This window comes from Lynx rufus, unplaced genomic scaffold (assembly GCF_022079265.1).
Source record: "Lynx rufus isolate CCGP_SWC_20201006 ecotype Redwood Valley unplaced genomic scaffold, mLynRuf1.p SCAF_6, whole genome shotgun sequence".
Classification (NCBI taxonomy): Eukaryota; Metazoa; Chordata; class Mammalia; order Carnivora; family Felidae; genus Lynx; species Lynx rufus.
The window spans coordinates 87,436,962-87,461,039 of NW_025814878.1; the positions used below are offsets into that span (position 1 = coordinate 87,436,962).

The 24,078-nt window shown below is 33.7% G+C and overlaps 1 protein-coding gene across 1 annotated transcript in view; it reads left to right on the forward strand.

Moving 5' to 3' along the window:
- The window catches only part of EYS (eyes shut homolog), a 1,631,667-nt gene that overhangs the window by 385,194 nt on the left and 1,222,395 nt on the right, over positions 1-24,078 (forward strand). Inside the window, exon 12 of the mRNA XM_047102761.1 lies at positions 1,680-1,740. Within this exon, the coding sequence (XP_046958717.1) occupies positions 1,680-1,740 (61 nt within the window). The remainder of the gene's footprint in view (positions 1-1,679; positions 1,741-24,078) is intronic.

Below are 24,078 nucleotides of genomic sequence, written 5' to 3' on the forward strand. Positions count from 1 at the left end.
TATTTTGTCAGTGATAATATAAATAGCTTTTCTATTTAGTTAGGTATGCTCTTTCCTATTTAAATATCTATTACATTAATTTTTCTCCAGCCCAGATTTATTTCACTATTTTAGAGAAAAACATTTAAGAATATTAGAAAGACTTCCATTCATCTAATTTGTGAACACCATGTGTTATGTGTCAATGCCAATTTTTCTAATCTTGTTCAAAATAGGCAAAAAAAAAATAGCTATCAAAAGTCTTAAGAATCAGGGTGCCTGGGTGGCTCAGTCCATCCAGTGTGCAACTTCGGTTTTGGCTCAGGTCATGATCTCATGGCTCTGAGTTCAAGCCCTGGTCAGGCTCTCTGCTGTCAGCACAGAGCCCACTTTGGATCCTCTGTTGTCTCTCTCTCTGCCCATCACCCAGGAGCCCATGTGCTCTCTCTCTCTCTCTCTCAAAAATAAATAAACATTTAAAAAAATTTAAAAAACAAAAAAGTTTTAAGAATCATTTCAGGGGCGCCTGGGTGGCGCAGTCGGTTAAGCGTCCGACTTCAGCCAGGTCACGATCTCGCAGTCTGTGAGTTCGAGCCCCGCGTCGGGCTCTGGGCTGATGGCTCAGAGCCTGGAGCCTGTTTCCGATTCTGTGTCTCCCTCTCTCTCTGCCCCTCCCCCGTTCATGCTCTGTCTCTCTCTGTCCCAAAAATAAATAAACGTTGAAAAAAAAAATTTAAAAAAAATAAAAAATAAAAGAATCATTTCAGTGTCAGTTTAGGCTATGCTTTCAACTCATTGCAAATCAACAAACAATCCAAGGACATAATATGAAAGGTCAGTTTTAGCAACACAAATTCTAAGTGAAACATTAAGGGAAAATCTGCACTATAGAGCTAGTTAAAAGGAAATGTGAAGGGGTACCTGGCTGGCTCAGTCGTTAGAACATGTGACTGTTGATCTCAGGGTTGTGAGTTTGAGCCCTGCACTGGGTGTAGAGATTACTTTAAAAAAGAAATAATAATGTTAAGGTTAGATATACAGTTAATGAATACTTCTGATTTGTTTTCCTTCCATATAGACCTGCTATGTGAAATTAATCAAAAGCAATGTGATTCATCACTCTGCCTCCGTACATCTACAAAGTTCATGGATAAATTCAAATTCTTGTGTCCCTCTGGCTTTATGGGTTAGTAACATTTGACAACTGTGCCTTGTAGAGAACATTTAACCCTAGGGGACATACATAAGGATGGTATTGATTCGCTAGTATTTTTTTGTTTCTTTTTTTTATTGCCCTTAGACTAACATTTGATTTGCATCCCAATAACTTGAAATATCTATTCCATCTCTAGACTCCAAAGCAGAAGATGATTTTTTCATATCTAAAGTGACTTTGAATACCTACCAATTCAGAGGAGATTAGTCTGCATTTAGTAATTCCAAGAGAAGTTGTTGCAGTTTGTAACAAGGTTTGTAAGGTGAAATGAATGGATTCTGACACTAATATATGTGGCATTCTTATCTGACAATTTTAGTTTCATATTATCACCCCCAATGGATTAAAAGATTTGGGCAATTTTAAGAATTATAACCTGGCACCTGCTTGCCTTATTAAAACTTAAAATCTTTTTATTATTTTTTTCAAAGATTTAAGATATGAAATAGATGCAGATATGAGTGTTTCATATCTGTGCAAGAAGGGAATCACCTGCATTGACCAACCTGGTAATTACTTTGGCCAGTGTGTGGCTCCATTTAAAGGTAATGAACACCAAGGGAAAAGGAAAAGCAAACATAATTAACTTTAAAAAGCATTTCTGTCTCTTATTTGAACTCATTTCAGTCTTCTGACATTATTAGTCCTTCGTTTTTTTAAAGTCAGCTTCTAAAGTGACCAACCAATTATCCCTTAGGCAGAAACTGGAGTGAAATGAGCTTTGTTTACATCCAGTAGAACAGCCGAATTTCTTATTTCTCTATTGGAAAGGCCACCGATACAACCAAATGATAAAGTGAAAAGTAACGACTGTAGTACCAGTCTATCATGTTTTAAGAATTTTGTCCTATTAATTCAATTTCTCATGAAAATTGTCAAGGTTAGTAATCCATTAATAGATACTTTTTATTTGGTTTAAACTTTTACAATATTTCTTTAGCTTTAGTAATGGAGTTATAATTATTTTCAAAAACTAAATAAATTTATGCTTTGCCTTATAAGTTATAAATTATAAATTTTGTAAATTATTGTATATAGAAAGGAAACTAGTATATAGAAAGTAAATCACTGGATACTTCCTTGGACTTCAGTATCTTTTTGTATGATATGGAATTTGAAAACTAAATTAGCCAGTGTTCTTTAGAGAAACAGAACCAATGGGAGAGCTATCTACCTATCTATCTATCTATCTGTCTATCTATCTATCTATTTATCTGTCTATATCTATGTATTACAGCAATTCATTATGAGGAATTGGCTTATAAAATTAGGGAGGATGAAAAGTTTCATGATCTGTTGTCTGCAAGCCAGAGACCTAGGAGAGCCATTGGTTATAGTCTTGAATTAAAAGTTATAGTCTTGAATTAAAAGGCATGAGAACTAGGAAAACAGATGGTATAAATTCCAGTCCAAGGACAGAAGAAACCAATGCCCCAGTTCAGCTGGTAGGCAGAAAAGGAGCAAGTCCTCCCTTTGTTTAGTTTTTGTGCTACTCAGGCCTTCAACAGATTGGATGATGCCTAGCCAGTTTGGGAAGGATAATCTGCTTTAGTGAGTCTACTGATTCAAATGCTGATATCACCAGGAAGCACCATCACAGATACACTGGAAAGAATGTTTAATCTGGGCAACCTGTGGTCTAGTCAAATCGACACACAAAAATAGCTATCACACTGTTCAACTAAATACAATTAGTTTAAATATTTTTAAATATTGTATCTAATTTTTTTAGTTCTTCCTGTAATTATTAATGAACAAATATGCCTGCTGACAAATTTCAAATATTTTGTATCTGTATAAACTAAGTTATAGATTTCACTTTAAAAATAAAAAGTTTGACCAGTACCTAGATCTTAATTTCTCAAACCATTTTCCAATAAAAGGATCTGTATCTCTTTAGAGATCTAGGTGATTCTAGGCATAAACACAGAAAATACAAATGAGTGTGGAGAATCTTGTAATGCCGAAAAGCAATGAAGTACTTAAAAAACAAAAGTATGAGAGTGTGTCAAAGGGCCATATGAGCCAACCCGAGGGACTCCTGATGACCAAAACTAGAATAATTTGAGCAAGAAAATAAAGGCATAATGAGTTTTTACCCAAAATATAGAATAAATATCCATGAGTCCCTACTGAGAAAAAAATAAATGATTGATGAATAAATGAATGGGAATAATAGACACATCTTCTATACAGAATAATTCCGAATAATTTATGTAGATACTTTGCACTCGAGGAGATAGAACATAACTTCCTACCTCTTAAGTTTGGGCTGCAGGTAATGACCACCTTTCAAACTATATAGAGCAAGGAAATGGGGGTTGGGAAGAGTTACTTTACAGTGGAGAAATCTGATAAACACTACCTCAGCCAAGTGATCAAAGTTAACATCAACAGTGCTAAGTCATGTTAATAACATTAACATTTGATATGAAGTAATGAGAATGACACTTTATCTTCGTTATTTTCTTTTTAAAAACACTTTACCTTATGTGGATCCTGAGAAACTTAACAGGAACCCATGGGGGAGGGGAAGGAAAAAAAAAAAAAGAGGTTAGAGTGGGAGAGAGCCAAAGCATAAGAGACTGTTAAAAACTGAGAAGAAACTGAGGGTTGATGGGGGGTGGGAGGGAGGGGAGGGTGGGTGATGGGTATTGAGGAGGGCACGTTTTGGGATGAGCACTGGGTGTTGTATGGAAACCAATTTGTCAATAAATTTCATATATAAAAAAAAATAAGGCTAATAAAAAAAAAAAACACTTTACCCCAGTTTAATCATGATAAAATCATCAGACAAGTTTCAGTTCTACAAAACCCCTGACAGTACTCTTTAAACTGTCAAGGTCATCAAAAACAAGGAAAGTCTGTGCAAAAGATTTTTAGTTTGGTATAGTCACAATTATTTATTTTTGCTCTTGCTGGCCTTGCCAGAGGACACAGATACAAAAAAATTATACCTATTACTGATTTCTATGGGTTTGCCTGTTTTTCTTTTAGGAATTGTATGGTTTCAGGTCTTATGTTTAAGTCTTGAATTGATTTTGCATTTACTTTTGTATACCATGTAAGAAAGTAGTCCAGTTGTTTGCAGGTAACTTGTCAGTTTTCCTTAAGGAACCCATCAAATGAAAAGGCAGCCTACTGAATGGGAGAATGTATTTGCAAATGATATATCTGACAAGCAGTTAATAGCCAAAATATATAAAGAACTCATACAGATCAACACCAAAAAATCAAAAAATGCAGTTAAAAAAGGGGCAGGAGACCTGAAAAGACACTTTTCCAAAGAAGACATACAGATGACCAACAGACACATGAAAAGATAGTATCACTAATCATCAGGGAAATGCAAATCAAAACCACAATGAGGTATCACTCACATCTGTTAGATTGCCTCATGTCAAGAAGAGAAGAAATAACAGGAGTCAGCAAGGATATGGAGAAAAGTGAGCCCTCGTGCACTGTTCGTGGGATTATAAATTGGTACAGCCTCTATGGAAAACAATATGGAAATTCCACAAAAAGTTAAAAATAAAACTACCATACAGTTTTAAGTTTAAGATTGTTAGCAATTTTGCAATCTGTTTCAGAAAGAAATAAAATATTATTAAGAAATAATGAAACTTCAGCAAAATGCATTGAAATTATAAGATTTAGTTGGAAAAAAATATTTAGTTGATTCATCAAGTCAGTGAGGTTACTTGTATTGAGTAGAAGGTTTAAGAAACTATGCCCCCAGGTGGGAGAAGTCAGGTCCCCTCCCTATTTTGTAAATCTCACACTCATTCATTTTACTGTTGATGGCTTCAGCAGTAACTTCAAGAGTGTATGCACTCTTTGCCTGTCACGCCTAAATTATTTATTGTTTGACCACTTCAGAAAACATTTACTCACCTTTGGTGTAGAAAAGGCTTAAACAATAAGCTATTTTATTTTATTATTTTTTTTTTTTTATGAAGTTTATTGACAAATTGGTTTCCATACAACACCCAGTGCTCATCCCAAAAGGTGCCCTCCTCAATACCCATCACCCACCCGCCCCTCCCTCCCACCCCCCATCAACCCTCAGTTTGTTCTCAGTTTTTAACAGTCTCTTATGCTTTGGCTCTCTCCCACTCTAACGTCTTTTTTTTTTTCTCCCTTCCCCTCCCCCATGGGTTCCTGTTGAGTTTCTCAGGATCCACATAAGAGTGAAACCATATGGTATCTGTCTTTCTCTGTATGGCTAACAATAAGCTATTTTATAAACTATGTGTTGTAGCTTTCTGTTGGTATACTCCCAAGTGTTATTTATTGGTTCTTTTTTTGTACTAATATACATTTTGTTAAAGTAATGTACAAAATGTTGTCTTTTATAGGAAGGATATAATTCTTTTCTACTATCTCAGATTAATATGATTTTTTATTTTCGTAAAAATTGATGCCAGAAAAATAATATACATATTAAGAATTTATAAATTATAAGACCCTTTTTTTGAAAATTTAAAAAATATGTAGTTTCTATTAACCAAATATGTGGATTTGTAAGATCGATGTCCTTTGAGTGTTTAAGAATATACCCTGGTTCAAACATTTTGCCATTTGCAAAAGTTATATTTCATTCCTAGTTATAACTTATTAAAACATATAGCAGAGAAAGGAATTTATCCAAAAAGTAGATTGTGATTATATAGTCTATTTATGGGGACAATAGAAATAATTAGAAAAAATCTTTGTATAATTACTTCTGGAAAGCTGAACAATACAGTGTTTTTATTCATGTTATTTTCTAGCATTATAATTACAGATGTTCCTTAAAGAGTGCAGGTTTCACACATATTATTAATGCTATGTATCAATTTTGAAATCTGTACAATCCTCTCTCTTTTTTTAAAGAAAACATAAAGATGGATAATAAAGTCATTAATACAACAATTCTTTTTTCATGAGGTGTTCATCCACTAGAGTTAGCTGGTGGTTAGTTTTGATTTAATCTAGGCTCCCTTCCAAGTTCTAGTCTTAGGAAGTTAACTTAGCAAGTAAACATCAAAAATAGATTTCCTTCAGACATAAAGGGCATTATTATTTTGTTTTCTGTTTACAGTGAACCAAAATTTTCTTCAGCAATGAACAGAGTATTTTAATAAACGCAAATGGGTTTTCACCTTCCCTAATAGAGGTAATTGTGATTTCCATCAAGGGAACTTAATGCTTAGAGATCCTGGGTGGCTCAGTTGGTTAAGCGGCCAACTTCAAGTCACATCATGATCTCTCAGTTCATGGGTTTGAACCCCACATGGGGCTCTGTGCTGACAGCTCAGAGCCTGGAGCCTGCTTCAGATTCTGTCTCCCTCTCTCTCTGTCCCTCCCCTGCTCATGCTTTCTCTCCCTTTCTCTCTCTCAAAAATGAATAAACATTAAAAAAGTTCAAAGAAAACCTGGTATTTTCATATAAGAAAACAAGATATGGACTATATACATATTCTACATGTTTGGATACCACCGTTTTATATTTTAGTTAAAGCAAGAAGATACAAGTCAGTCATTCACAATGAGCACTCTTCATTAACTAGTCTGTTGTCACAGCCTATTATTGCTTACTGGCACACCCTCTACTAAAACCCTCTATGCCCAACACTGCCAAAAAGAAATCAGTAATAATAATTTATCTTGTTGTGAAAAATGTACTAAGTATTGGTTTTTATGTTTCCGTGTATGGAATAACTAGGAATAAATAATTCCTCAAAGTGTTATCTTTTGCTCTGTGTATGTATACTTACTTGTCTTTCCTCCAGAATTAAATGCAATTGTGTATGAGGCCATGTTTTATAAATTCTAGTTATTACTCTTTGTTTAAAAAATATAATCAGTGCAAACTAATAATGTAGCCCTTACCCAATCAACAATTCTAAATTCTAAAAGTTATATCCTCGAAATATAATTCAAGTAAAGAAAAGCTGAAGCTGGCTAACTATAATGAAAATTGCTGCTGACAGACTCAGCCAGTGCACTTCTTACCAATAAAGCACTTAAACAGGCAGTCCATCTCAGAATTGGGAGTGTTTTCTAAGTAGCTGACGAAGACCACAACTCTCAAATTGCCTATTACACATTAATGATACTTTGAGCTGTATTAAGTTAATGTAATTCTCTATAGGAAAGTATGATTGATGGGGTGCCTGGGTGGCTCAGTCAGTTAAGCGTCAGACTTCAGCTCAGGCCATCTCACTGATCATGGGTTCAAGCCCACATTGGGCTCTGTGCCTGTGCTGACAACTCAGCGCCTGGAGCCTGCTTCGAATTCTGTGTCTCCCTCTCTCTCTGCTCCTCCCCCACTCACGCTCTGTGTGTCTCAAAAATAAAAATAAAACATTAAAAATTTTTTAATAAAAAAGAAAAGTATGAATGATAAATCCAAAATTTTAAGTGTATATTTACTTGCAACTAACAAAACTGTTGATTGTATAATTCATAAAATGAACCATTTGCATATTGAATTTCATTAAATGAAGGAATCCTGGGAGAAAATAGTGTTGCATATATCATTGTTAAAGCAATAGTCTGTATTTTTGTCATGTTTTGGTGGCAAAAATTAAGTTGTTATCCTTTACTTCTAAAATATAAAAGTTTCCAATATCTAATACAAAGAGGACAGGGCTTTGATGTAAATTACTGTTTGGTTCTCAAGAAAATAAGTGCTTAAACTAATAAGAATGTCATTTTAATAAGGCTGCGTATGTACAAGTAGAATAGAAATATTGTTTGAGCAAATGTCTTATCTGCTGAAGCTTTAATGACACATGTCCCTAAATGTGTAGCAATTAAGATAAAAGAGCAGAAATGGTAATTAGCCATTAAACATGTTTGCAAAAGAAAGTAAACAAAGAAGAAAGAAAACTCAGCAAAATAAAAATGCCTAAGTGTGTTGAAAGCTAGAATAATAATGCTGTTTTCCGGATAGGACACTCCGTTATGGGAACTTGTAATTAGAAAGCAGATTTAAGTACATATTTTTAAGTGCTTGTGAAGTGAAAAAGACCAGAGTACAGATAATGGAGCAATTAGTTTTTCAGCCTTCACAGGCCATATCTCAGTCATTCTTGGTTTAAACTACAATGGGGAGCTACGGATGCTGTAATTAAATGCTCCAGTCTAGTCAGTCCACGGCTATACTAAACATTCTTGGAGAACAGAATATTTTGGCTGAAAAATTTCTTCAACTCAACTACAGATTGGTTGAGTATATTAACAAAAAGTTAACTTGATTTAAGTCTTTTAATGAAAGTAATATGGGAATTATTTTGCAGAGGTCAAATAAATCAGACAAATTGTAAGGTACTGAGTTCATAATAAGAATACAATAAAAAATATTCATTTAATAGTTGATGTTGATGATTTATTTGTTCTCATAGCAATTTAAACCAGAGTACACGTTGGTTTGAAAACAAGTATTATGTTCAACTTCTTGGTGATTATATCATTACCTTTAGTCTGATAGAAATAGTTAGATGCTGAGGTCATTTAGACAGCAAGAATATAGGGAACCTGAGTAGAGGATAATTATATTTCTTTGTACTATTTGTACATTAATTTCTTTCTCTATTTTTAGAATTCATCAGTATTTAATATCTTGATCACATATTTATTTAATTGTATGATTTCAATTGTATTTCCTATTAATTTCTAATTAATTATATTTCTTATTTATCAGTTTGACATCCCCTTCCTTATTTCTTTATAACCTGTAGACTACATTTGTATGGATAATTATATTTGATGATATTTCTATAAAAATAACATATCAAGTGAAAAAACTACTGTCACTGACTGTAAGAATGAGCATATTATATGGAACATGCTATGGAGTTTAATCAACAAGATGTTGTAGAGATACTCCCATACTCCAAACCCATCTGGGTAACCCAGTATGTGCAATGATAGAATGACAGGTCTGGCAGTCAGAGAAATGCTTAGCTATAACACACATTTTATACCAGTCAGTTTTGATTTACATTACCAAAGGGAAATAATGTACCCTTGACAGTCTAACAATTAGGGAAAATTATAATTAAGTTGAAATTTACAGAGAAGCAACTCTGTAAAATTGGAAAATGATGACACCACTATTTTTTTTTAATTCTTAACTTCCTTGTGTTCTAGGGTATGACTCACCTTTAATTTCTGGTATTAATCCAGCATGTTGTACTCAACTCCTTTACCTTTTACCTTTTCACTTTTCAAATGCTTTTAGGTTGATCAAATCCATCCACATGTTTCAATGACCTCTTTCCCAGCATGTGGAGAACGGACTTTTTCCTTCAAGTTGAAAGAACTACATGTTGCTAATTTCTAAACTACTGTGATAGCTAAGTACTATGAATATTCCAGGAAGAAATTTAAAATAATAAAATAAAATAAAATAAAATAAAATAAAATAAAATAAAATAAAATAAAATATAAAATAAGCTGAAGCAAAAGGAAGCATGGGAATTTGAAGATATTCAGTGCAGCCAAAATTTATCCTGAGAGCAATGAGGGTAGAGTATTAAGCACCATCCAAATCACTAATGCCATCTAAGGAATGCTAGGGCCAATGACAAGTAATTAATCTGGGAAAAATGTAATCAAATACGTATTTTGAAGGATTATAAAGTGGAGTTTCACTTTTTGTTTTTCTTTTATAGAAGCGTTATATACCAGAAGAAGGGAAAAATTTAGGTGCTTGTAAAAATCAAGCTATTATCTAAAGTATAGACATGGAAACAAAACTTTAGGTAACTAGACAATTTCAGAAGATAATTTAGGTGAGAAACCAAACAGGATAGGCTTTTATGATGTTCAGATGTGTGAAGTGAGAAAAAAAAATATGCTCAGCATCCCAGGGTAGATAAATGAATTATTACTCTGGGGCCACAAAGATAGAAGAAGCCTGTTTAATGAAGAGAGAAATCAGCAGAGCTTCAAACATACTGAGTTTGTCAGACAATAAATTATTAAAGTAGAAGTCTCCCTTAAATAATCCTAATATGTGTGTCTAAAGCACAGTAGAGAGTAAAAAGCCTAAAGTTTACTAAGACATCAGGAAGAAATGGATAGAATGACAAGGAAAGAATTCTTGGGATAGGCACTAAGGAAGACTAAAATATAAAGAATGGATAGAGAAGGGAATAAACAATGTGAAACAATAGAAGAGAGGGTTTCTATTAGGAAGGAATGGGAAGAAAGTGTCAAGTATTTTTTGGACAGCCGGGTGTAAATATGGTCCAGAAAAATAATTATTAGAAAGGCCTTGAAGACCTTCATAAGAAAAGTTTCATAAGAAATCGCTAGTTGTTGATGGTGGTGTTGAATGAAGGATGGGGGATAAATAGATTAAATGAGAATGTGAAGCAAATTTATGTTGGCATCAGTATTCAAATCTGTGTGATATTTCCCCATCAGTCCTCAATAGCTGAAAAGGAGGCAGAGAGAAGAAGTGAGTTGGATTAACCAGGAATTGAGGAAATACAGAGAAAACTATATGTTTTTGTGCACCAATGAGTTATAAGAGTAATTCAGTCCCACTTCTTGACTCTGGAGTTTAAGTGGTATAGGAAAAATTCCTGCCCCTAGAGGACTAAAAGCAGTATAATGGGGAAGGTTTTAATGGAGCAGGAAGGTAGAAGATATGTTCAATAAATAATATAGGAAGGTTGTTCATTGTAAAAGGTATGCGGTGTGACAAGGTTGGGAAGACAATAGCAGTGGGAGGTTGGTTTACGGGAGAAGAAGCATAGAGAAGAATGAGAACAAAGGAGTTAGAAAAGACTGCATGAGGTGAATATTTTATTTTGACAATTACCAGAGTTTTCAGATAAAGTGGACTTAGGAGGACTCACACAAAAAAGGCAAAAATTAATCCTGGAGACTTCTAGTAATGGTACCAGCATATAAACAAGCCATTCCTCAGGTGACAATTGTAAACCCTGCACGAATTATAAAAACAACTATTTGAAGGCACCGATGAGTGACTAAAAGCAGGTAGAAATTGGAGTGGAGTCAACCCATAAACAAAAGAAACCTGATTGGACAAAATTTGTGTTTATATGGCTTTTTATCTGAGGAAACCTTTAATCTTCACTGTATGGACATTGGAAACAATAGCAGAAATCTTCAATCTTACATATGTTTAAAGTAAGAAGATATTTTGAGACTTCCAAAATAGCAGAAGTGATCCGCTAATGGAGGGAATGGAATATGAAGGAGCAGCAAGATCTCACATAAAGTGCACACATCCCTTGTTAATGCTTGAGTGGCACCAAGGTTCCCAGTGAAAGCAACCACTGAACATATGAAGGGCTAGCAGTTTCTGCTGCTTCCAAATCTGTGAGGTAGAATATGGAGTTTTCGTTTGGCTATGTCAACGTCCTGCTATAATTAATAGTATAATTATTATAGGAAGAAAACAATCCGAGGACAAATATCAACATAAGGACAAAATATTATCACAGTGTCAAGAATGACTAAATATGACTACAGAGACTTCACTCTCAAAATACCTTCACTTGATATCTTGAAGGAAGTCCTTCAGGCTAAAGGAAATAACACCAAATGGAAACTCAGATTTATAAGACATGAAGGCCTTGAGAATGAGAAACAGGCAAATATACAAAATATATAATTTTTCTTCTCTTTTTTATATTTTTAGTCTCTTAATTTCTTTAAAACATTTACAACTGTTTATTGTTTTTTTTACCGTTTTTTAAATTTATTTTGAGAGAGAGAGAGAGGTGAGGAGGGACAGAGAGAGAGAGAGAGGGAGAGAAAGAATCCTAAGCAGGCTTTGCACCGTTAGCAAAGAGCCTGATGCGTTGCTTGATCTTATTAACCACGAGATCATGACCTGAGCCAAAATCAAAGAGTTGAACTCTTAACCAACCTAGCCACCCAGGCACCACAACATATACAAATGTTTAAAGCAAATTTTATAACACTGAATAGTGTGATTTATTGCATAAGTGAGTATAATGTCAGTGATAACAGTAGTATAGCAAATGGGGCAAATAGAACTAAATTAGTGTAATGTTCATACATTTTATGTGAAATACTACAAACCAATTGTAAGTATAACATACAAATGCCAATCCAAAGAGAAACAATTTAAAAATTAATGTAAGGATGTATAGCTATGGTTATAGCCAATAGACTAACAAAGATATTTAGCAAAAAGAAAACAGAAAAATATACAGACAAAAATAAACCAAAACAGACCAAAGCCAAACAAACAAAAAGCAAAGGACAATTGAAAATAAAAGCCAAATGGTGGACATAAATTCAACCATAGCATAATTAAATTGAATGTTAATGAATTAAAAACATTCAGCTGAGGGGGGCTTGGGGGGGCTCAGTTGGTTAGGCATCTGACTTCGGCTCAGGTCATGATCTTGCAGTTTGTGGGTTTGAGCCCAGCCTCGGGCTCTGTGCTGACAGCTCAGGGCCTGGGGCCTGTTTCAGATTCTATGTCTCCCTCTCTGTCCCTCCTCCACTCGTGCTTTCTGTGTCTCTCTCAAAATAAATAAATTAAAAAATATATTTAAAAAATTATAAAAAAAACATTCAGCTGAATTTCACATTGCCCAGTTATATAAAAACTAAGACTCAATTTTATTTAGTCTCAAGAAATGTGTATGAAGACCTAGATAAGTTAAAAAATGGTAAATATTGGGGCACCTGGGTGGCTCAGTCAGTTAAGCCTCTAACTTCCGTTCAGGCCATGATCTCACAGCTTGTGAGTTAGACCCCAGCATCAGGCTCTGTGCTGACATCTCAGAGCCTGGAGCCTGCTTCGGATTCTGTGTCTCCCTCTCTCTGCCCCTCCCCTGCTTGCACTCTGTCTCTCTCTGTCTCAAAAACTAAATAAACATTAAAAAAATTAAAAAACGGTAAATATTTAATACTTTTAAAAGCATAAAAATGTGCTGAAGCTCTATTTATATCAGAAAAATAAATTCGAGTTCAGAAGTAGAAAGTGATTATCATAATAAAAGGTCAATTCATCAGTGACCTTAGCTAACATGTAGAACAGCAGTATCACCCATCAGACACAAATTCAAGAGAAATGATAGGTTGTTGCTGTGAGTCTCTATATACATCAGTTGTTTGTAACATAAAGATAATTGAAACAGAAATTAGTATCTAGGAATTAGTTGTTCTCATAGCAGAAACCTAGTATATGTAGCACTGGGATGATTTGAGGAAGAGGATGCAAGAACAGTGAGGCAATTTTAATGACATCTAGAAGAACAGTGAGCACATTATTGTTGGGAGTTGAAGACATTAGGATCATGGTAGGTAATAGGCAAATACTGGCAAGAGTCTTGCCTGTGCTAATGTGGAAGACAGAAAATACACCCAAAGACCTCATAGAGTTGGCAAAGAAGATTTAAGAGTAAAATGTTGAAATTATCAAATAGCTTCATTTAATCGCCTGTGATAAAATGGGAAAGGAAGTAGATGAGTTAACGATGTGACTGTTTTCAACCAGATTTTAGAAAACATATTTTTAACTCAGGACTGCTGTGTTGGAAAATAAATATGATTGTTATTTCCAGACTCTCCAGCTGGCAACAGATTTTCAAAATGGACTCAGGGCAATGATCAAATCCAGGATATTACCAGTAAAATTGAGCTTCCCAGGAAGTTCATGCGCAAGATCAAAGGTGCATGGATTTAAAACCCTGTGTTAAGACAATAGTATAAGTTAAGGCAAAGGCACGGAGATCTCCTCAGCTAGACAAAGTGCTTCTAAAAGCCTTAAGGACATAGCCCAAGTTTCACCCCAAGGTACAGAAGAAATACTTCAAAGAAATATTTAGGTCTGGCAGGAAACAAGCTGAGAAAGTTACTCAGCTGCAAACAGGAGCCATTAATTATGGCTGACAGAGTAGAGATTACAGAAGTACTATGGACTAGTCTTTACTATGTTTCTTCCTCCCTTTCCTCCCCCTTTTGAATGTATGTCCACTGCAGTATTCTTGTCTCTGCCTCAGCTTTGTATGTTGACAATATGGGTGAGCAAAACATTTGTCTTTTTAATTTGTAGGTCTCTGAATCAAGGAAAGCTATATTCAAATGCTGAAACAAAGGAGCTATAATCAAGTAGCCTCTTCTACATCTGAACTTAATTTAAATAATGTTAGCCTAGATTTTAAGCCAATTCCAATGGGAGAAGACATTTATGAGTGAAAATAATATATTTTTCATATAGAGGTTGTGAGTTACAGTGACCAGTGGTTGGACTATGTCAGATAATATCTCAAACTGATCATTGAGTATTTATTTTGGTCAACTGGAGCTGACTGACTATTCTTGTCCATGTGTCTCTCTCTATGCCTACCTTGGGATTCCTTATAACATGGCAAATACAAGTGTAATCAGATTTTTTTAAGTCAGATTTTTGGAGCAGCAGTTCTCAAATAAATATGGTTTTGCCCCTCCAGCAGACATTTGGCAAAGCCTAGAACTATTTTGGGGAAGTGACAGAGGTATCCAGTGGTTATGTTAGGAGTTGAATTGTGCCCTTCCATAATTTATATGTTAAAGTTCTGATCTCCAGTATCTTATAATGCAATCTTACTTGGATATAGGAACATTTCAGATATAAGCAGTTAAGATGAAATCATATAGACATAGGATGAGCCTCTAATCCAATATGACTGGTGTCTTTATCAAAAGGGAAAATTGAGACACAGACACACACTGAAGGAGATCACCGTGTGAAGACGAAGGCAGAGATCAGGGTGATTATTCTACAGTCTATGGTATGTCAAAAATTGCCAGCTAACCACCAGAAGCAAGGAGAGAGGCATGAAACAGATTCTCTTTCAACATCCTTAGAAGGAACCAACCCTGTCAACACCTTGATCTTGGACTTCTTACTTCCAGAATAAATTTCCACTGTTTAAGCTACCCAGTTTGTAATGAATCCCTGGAAAACTAATACAGGTAGAGTCAAGGGATACTGTAAGAACACCTTAAAATTAACAAAATAGCCTTACACAACAAAAAAGTATTTGATGAAAATGTCATTACTGCTGATATTAAGAAATCTCCTCTTAAAGTGAGTGTTTTGAGAGGAAGGAACTAGAAACTTCAAGTCTTTCAAGATCTGCGTCACAGAAATTGAGGAAGTAACACTTCTGCAGGGTTTCACTAGGCAAATGTTCACAGAACTCATCCAGATTGAAGAAGAGGGGTCATAGTTATTTTTCTCTGCTGTAATCTGCCATGCGAACACAAATTATTTACATTTCATTTACAAGCAAAATACACACTCTCTTCTAAGAGAAGACCCTAAAAGCATAAGCATCAGGCTTACGTTGAGATTAGAAAATGAAACTTAGAAAATTAGAAACTTAGAAAATTAGAAAATGTTTTTTACAAAAGTTACAAAAACACAAAAAAACTTAGGGTTAAATTAAAATTTAAAAATGTCTATGCAGAAAACTGTAAAACATGGCTGAGAGAAATTAAAGTTTTATAGAGATGGAAACAATGTAACCTGATTACACATTAGAAGAATGAATATGATTAAAATGATCTATGAATTAAAAGTCATGCCTGTTGTAATGTAAGAAGTGTTTCTTTTTTAAATTGGCAACTTGATTTAAAATACGAGAATATATGTACTTATAATGGCAAAAATAATCTACTGAGTGAAAGAACAAGTCTGTAGAAGTTATAATATCTGAGTTCATGAATTAATACCAAGAGATATTAGAATAGATAGATTAGGCATTAGTTTTATTAGAATAGAGTCAAGGAAGGAAAGAAAGAAGGGAGGGAATAAGAGAGGAAGGAAGGAGGGGTGAGAGAGGGAGGAAGGAATGGAGAAAGGAAGAAAAATGGATTAATGAAAGTGAAATGATATTACAGAAATAGAACCACATCTATTTATTTTCACAAATTTTCACAATTTATTTCACAATTTATTCACAATTATTTCACAATTTATTTTCAACAAAAGATCCAAAGCAATTCAATAGGAAAATGAATGTCCTTTCAACTTGTGGTAATGGAATAAATGGATATTTATGTGGGAAAGAATGGAATTGACTTCTACCTCATACCATACACACAACATTGATTTTAGACAATCATTAATCTTTATGTAAAAACTAAAACTATAAAGCTTTGAGGAGAAAACATGGGAGATGTTCTTTTTGACCTAGGAGGAAGCTTTTGTTTATTAGAAAAGGCAAAACAGAACAATACCCATAAAAGAAACAAAATATAATTTAGTCTCATTAAATATAAAATTTTTACTTAGCAAAGATACCATTAGAAAATAACAAGAGGAGCATGAGAAAAAATATATGCATATATCTATCTGAAAAAGGACTAAAAAGCAGCATATACATAGAGCATCAATAATTCAATAATATGAACAAAACAAAGCATTGAAAATAGTTTGCAAATGACTAGAACCAACATTCATAAAGGAAGATATGCAAATAAAAAATTCTTATCATCATTTATCATCGAGGAAATGCAAAATAGAACTAGAAGTGGATACTCCTCTAAAGTGCCTAAAATAAGAAAGAATTGTTTTGGAAATTGTGGAGTAAATAGAACTGTTATACATTGATGATACAGATTTAAAATTATTGATAGAAAATAAAATGTAAAACATTTGGGGAAATAGGAAGTTACTTTTAAAGTTAAACGTACACCTAACATAGGAACACCAATTGGATCCTAGGTATATAAACAAATGAAATCAAAATATTTGTCTATAAAAACCATTTATAGGAATGTTTGTAGCAATCTTGTGCATAATTTTGCAAACCTAGAAACATGCCAAATGTCTGTCAACGTAAAAATTTATAAAGGAACTAGCGATAGGTACATACAGTAGGCTATTACATAGCAATAGGAAGGATCAAGCTACTAATAAACAAGAATATTTCATACAGTATGCTTAACAAAGAAGATGAGCAGAAAGGAGAATGTATTCTAAGATTCCACTTATGTTATTTCTCAAATAGGAAAAAAAATAATAAAAGTGGTTTCCAGAGACAGAGTTCATTGGGAAGGGGAATGCAGAACATTTTCCAAGGTAATAAAAATGTTCTAAATCTTAAAGGAGTTTGTATGGACTAAAAAGTATGCATTCATTAAAAAAATATCTACTGCACACTTAAGATTTATTATGTACATTTTTATTTTTTTTATTTTGAGAGACACAGAGAGAGAGGATGAGTAGCGGAGGGGCAGGGAGAGAGGGAGAGAGAGAGATAATCCCAAGCAGGCTCTGCATTGTCTGTGCAGAGCCCACTGTGGGACTCAAACCCATGAACCATGAGATCGTGACCTGAGCCGAAGTCACGAGTTGGACGCTTAACCGACCGAGCCACAGAATTTACATTATTCTTAATGTAAATTTTAGTAAAATACAATACCAAATAGATTTTTCATTAGTTTTGCTTAGCAGCTTTGGTTTTGGTTGGCAATTCTGTGTGTGTGCGTGTGTGTGTGTGTGTGTGTGTGTGTGTGTGTGTGTAATATAGACTTGAGTAAATCAGTGAATATACTGAGGATAATAGGAGTTAGATATCTCACTGGTAATGGAGGAATTTACAAATATGGAAAGAAAGAGAACTAAAAGACACTCCAATGGTATTAGCTATAAATTGGAGGTATGCATATGAATTTATGGTTCTTAATAAGTAGACATAGAAACATAAGTGTGACAATTTACACACATGCGTTATTATGTTATGCTATACTGGAATGTGCCCAGGGGTATTGGATGATTGGGTGAAGTTGCATGTATCGCCTTGAACCTGATGTGTGTGTTTATGTTTATGTATCTGCATGTATATCTGTGTATATACATATATATGTTATATATAAGTATGTGTGTTTATATCTATATACCTATATAATATAGATAAAACCAGATTTTTATTTCTAAATATCAATCTCTATTTAAAGTGTCTGTGACGTTTTAGAGAAAAGACACATTCCAAAGGAAAACATAATATAAACCATAAATATCTTTTTGCATTAATAAAAAAGCAGAACTCAAAGAAAAATGAGAATTATCAAAAGGAGCCAGCTTTTTCAATGGGCTCCCTTTGGCCAAATGTAAGAAAATTTGAGCATTAAAATAAACAATAGAGTTGATAGATTAAAAATCATTTAACACTATAATAAGTGATGCTTCAGTTCTTGCATAAATGCGTAGTGGAAAAATAGACAAATAGGAGGTACAAAATGAAAACTCTTCATTATAGCAGAATATCATGTAACAAGTATGAAAGTAATGATAAGGGTTGGAAAATCATCAATAGTTATTAGAAATAATTGGTGGAGAATTCATAAGAGATAGGATGTGTACATAGACTTAAGATATTTGTTAACTCTAGAGGGACAAATTATAAGTTTTTATTGAAATAATATCACCAATATTGAACAAAGGAACTTAACAATGTCCCCTGAAATGATGCACTGAGGACACCATATCACTTCTTTAGTGATTCTTCCAAAAGTACATAAAGCCTGAATTTACATCATAAGATGACATCAAATAAGCCAAAAATGATGGGCCTTTTGCAAAATTATTGGACTGTAATATAAAAAAAAATGGCAAGTTCCAAAAAGACCAAAAAAAGATAAATAACTGTTCCAGACTAAAGATAATCACAACTGACTTGGGATGTGAGCTTGGATTTGATGCAGACCAAAAACAAGCAAACGAAAAAACTATCTGTGAAAGATGTTAGTGGAGTTATTGACAAAATTCAAATGTGTACTGTGTGTTAAATAATAGCATTGATTTTGATAATTGTACTGTGACAATATAAGGAATAACATTGTTATTAGAAAAGGCACACTGCTATACTTAAGGGTAGATAGTCATAATATTTCCAACTTTCCCTCAAATGGCTCACAAAAAATGATGATATAGATTATATATAATAGAAGTACATGTAATATATATAAATAAACATCAGAGGAATTATGAATGCAAATATAGCAAAATATAAACATTTTGTGACTGAAGAAATTACTGGAGTTTTTTGTATTATTTTTAAATTTTCATGAAAGCTTTAAACAATATTAAAATTAAAAGTTAAAAAAAATTGTCTTAATACTCCATGGTAACCACCATACACTCTCAGTGTGGATAGGATGAAATAAACAAATAACAACTAAACAACAATGCTGAATGTTTGTGAGGAGACAGAGCAACCAAAACTGTCATTAGTGGGAATAGCGGAAATGCAAAATGGTAAAGCCCGTTTGGAAAATAATTTGGCAATTTATTATAAATTAAACATACACTTATCATACGAACCAGCACTCAGGTATTTACTCAAGTAAATTGAATACTTACGTTTACACAAAAACTCAAACACAAATGTCTCTACTGCATATTTATACCTATATTCATATCCATCAAAAAATTAGAAATAACCAACATGCCTTTCGATAGATGCCTGGGTAAACAAATTTAGTATACCCATACAGTGGTATACTGCTCAGGAATTAAAAGGACCAAATTACTGATGACTTCACTGTGTAAAAGAATCAACACAAACAACATATATTGCGTGATTTCATTTATAGGACATTCAGGAAAAGGCAGAAGTATAAGGAAAGCAGATAAGTGGTAGCCAGGAAGTTTATGGATGGGTTATTTTTAATGGGGCAGTCCAGAGATCCTTTAGGTTGATGTAATTGTTCCATATGGTACTGAGATGGGAGATGCATCAATCTATACATTTGTCAAGTTGATAGAAACGTATAGTACATAGTAAACTTTACTGTGTGCAAATTAAAAACAAAATCAACCAGGGTATTAGAGGGTGCAATCACAGAATGCAGACTATCAGAAATAAATCCAACTTCATTACATATTTATGACCTAATCTTACGAAATGAAGAAGGGACTATCGGAGCTGACCTAAATAACTTTGAAAAACAGAGTTTGACAAGTTATAGTAAGGTAAATGCCAAAAAAAAAAAAAAGAAAGAAAAAAATCTAAACATAAATGCCATATTTTTGGGTAAATTTGTTTCTCACAGAGGTAAATTTTAGCAAGTCTGAAACTACTTTACTTGTATACTAGGGTTGAACATCTAAGTAAATAAATTATAGATAATGGGAACCAAGCTGCTCACCATCAGAAGGAAAAAACATTATAAATAAACAAGTGAGGAAGACTACAACAATATATGTGGTGATGTATTAGAGATATATGAATGGCCACTAGTTACCTGAAAGCATTTTCCAAAGTGCTAGGTAGACTTTTGGACTGTGCTGTCCTAAATAAACTTCAGATACAAGACTTTGTGGGTGAAATAAGTGACTAAACTCCTTTTCAATCTCCCCAAGGAAAGGCATTGAAGAATTACTAAGTGGTCATAGTAAGGTAATGACTGATAAAGAATTAGAAATAGGATACAACTTTACAAATAAAAACACATATGGCAATTTAGAGTACTTTGGGTGATAATTTGACTATCAGGAATGTATTTATGGACTAATTTTCGAAACATATTTTGTATTTGAATGACTCAAACTAATTTTGAGACACATGTTAAAGAATCACTGCCCTGGGTAGTCTGTTTTAAGGACTCTTCCTTTTTGTCCCATTGAACAGTTTGTAAAGTTCCATTAAAACAGTGTTACATTCAGGGGTGCCTGGGTGGCTCAGTTGGTTGAGTGTTCCACTTTGGCTCAGGTCATGATCTCACAGTTCATGGGTTTGAGCCCCACATGGGATCTGTGCTGACAGTCTGAAGTCTGCTTCAGATTCTGTGTCTCCCTCTCTCTTTGCCCCTCCCTGTACGAGCTCTGTCTCTCTCTCAAAAATAAATAAATGTTAAAAAAACAATTTAAAAGAAAACAGTATTACACTCAAAGACATACATCTGCTCTGTTCTCTAAAATTCAAAGTCCATGAGGTCTGTTTTTTTTGTTTTTTTGTTTTTTTTTTTTTTACTGCTTGAATGTTTAACTCATCCAGACTACCAGTCTTACACCATGTGCACCCACTATATACTTGCTAAATGAAAGAATTCTTTTTTCTCTTTTTTGGACAACTTATATTCTCTAAATTATAATGGTTAAATAGATGAGAAGATCAGAATAAAATATTATGTATATCCCTATAGGAAAATATCTGGACTTATATATTCATTAAAACCCATTTGTTTAAAATCAATTCATTTGCATTTTCTTTGATGCAGACATTTTACTAAGGATGACATGTGGTTTTCTCTTATATTGTTTTCAATAGATAATATCCAATTGCTTCATCTTTGGCATTTGATGGTTTATATGTTTAATGGATTTAAGGGAACTCAGGGCTCATAACATTTGTTATGGCTAAATATGTTTTATCATATGTATATTTTGTGAGTAACACATATTGATTTTCAATGTTATGATGGACACAAATATACTCTGTAGTCTATTGAATAATTTAATCTCTAAGATATTCAGAAGAGCACTTTTTCTTGGCAGTTTAAATGTGACTGAATATTCCTCGTAATGTAATAATGCTTTTCATATACAAGAAGAGTTTTATTATATAGGAATAAGATATAGGAATTCATCTGCTTCTGTTTTATTCAATGTTAGGCTTTAACCTACATTCACTACCTTTAATCACTCTAGTCAAGGATTTATGCCATGAAATTGCTGAAACCAATCATGTGACTGATAATACTCAACGAATGCCTGGAGTACAGCTTTTTTCAAGGTTATTTAAAAAGTCATTTTGGAGCACTTTCAAACAAGAGTGAATGTTAGTTCCTAGAACTTAATATTGGGGGCATTTTTTAAAAGCCATGTATGTATACTTCTTACATAGAATCACCAGAATTAAAGTAATAATTTTAATCAAAACCTATGATTTTCAACTGGTAGGCAACTCAGATTAAATAAAGCAAAATGGATATTTAATTTAAGATAATTTACATGAAATTACCTAGAATTTCTTACATTAAAGAACAAGCCAACAAACATCGTTTTGAAAACCTGAAGAGCAGAGGGAGTAACAATGCACTGTGAGTGAGTTCATTGAATCGGGGGCCAGATGTCCGGGACAGAGCATGGCTCCCCTACTGACATAATCAACCTATGCCACAATTACCTCATCTAAAAAAGTGGGGATAATTGCAGTACCCACTCATAGATTCTTTGTGAGGAGTTAGCATACATAAATCACTTAAAATAGTACCTAGTGTGTTTTAAGTTCTAAGTGATTGTTATTTTTATAAATATTACCTAAATCATGTCTCAAGTGTTACCTTACATTGACTTTATGTACCTCATTAGTGATACAAAACTCCCTACACATGCAAAGACTAGAAATATTTTCATTGCACTCTTAGCTTTATCCTTTATGTATTTACTCTGAATAGAAGCTTACAGAAACTACAGATTTACATTTATGACTATTTTTCCAAGATAAACTTAATTTTATAAAATATGATGAAAAAATAAGACCACCTGGAAAGCTAAAGTTGTTTACATTAAAGAAGAGGGTTGTAGTCATGTGACCTAGGAGGCTCTGAGTCTTAACTAGTATTGTGCTATTCTTCAAACTTTTAACCTTACCAACTATTTTGCACTTGAGATTGTTTTTAATGGGCAAATATGTGCCATAGTTTAATCTGAAATTTGAATTTAAATGTTTTGTCACAGGAGAAAAATTCTTGAAAATTTTAGTCCTGTCAGTGCCAATAAGATATATGATTGGGAAAATGGCTAGGCAAGGATCCAGACTGAATTTTTAGAATGTGTTCCTTGATAAATATTTGCTGTTCTACTTAAAAGCAAAAGATTTTGTATTATTTTAAACGACCTCCCCAATAATATTCAATGTTGTGTCCCAAGCTTGCCTGTTCTTCATTAAACTGAGAGTCAGCATCTTGAAGTTTGTACACGGGATGAAAATATACAGTACTAAAAATGTAATTTTGCAAACAAGCAACTTCCTTTTATATTTTATCTCAACATACCATTGAAGGTACTATTGCTGCTGCAGATATAAAATAAGCTTGACTATTAAAGGTACTGTCATTGTCGATATAAGGTTGTTGGTTATTCCCAGGTTAAATGTCAACTTCTTTTGTGTTCAATAATCTGTGTTTTTTAGGGTTTCTCCTTTTGGGATTTTTTTTTCCACTTCAGTGTGACATCTGGTTTAAAGGTGGTTTATGTAATATCATGGCTTAGAGGAAATTGTTTCCTTTGTGTGTTGTACCTGAGTTTTCTCTGGCTTCTATTGAAGTTTCTCATAGTGCTTGATCTGTTTGCCCTTTTCTGCCATTGTACCACCCTCTGCTGAGAGACCAAGATTGATGTAAATTGTGGTCCATTCGCTTTCCTTGTTCATTGTAAGATCATTCTCTCATTCTCTCAAGCTCACCTCACCACCCTGCACTTCAGGGATTCCCTTTAGCTTTCACTGCTGCTAAATTTACCATGGCTATCAAGATCAGTGGTTCAGCCCTTCAGACCTTTGCTAAAAAATGTCACCTATGCCTACAGAAAGCCACATACCAGGGTCATAACAGACTACAATGAACAATTACATGCCAACAGATTGGATAACTTAGAAGAAATGGATTAATTTCTAGAAACACATAACCTACCAAGACTGCATCATAAAGAAATAGAACATTGAATAAACCAATGAATAAAGAGAGTGAACTAGTAATCAAAAACCTCCCACCAAAGGAAAGCCCAGGACTAGATGCTTTCATGGTGAATTTTACTGAGGGTTGAAAGAAGAATCTTTCTCAAACTCTTCCAAAAAAAAAAAAAAAAAAGGAAGCACTCCTAAACCTATTTTAAAAGGCAAGTATTACCCTGATATGAATGTCAGATAAGGTCACTACAAGAA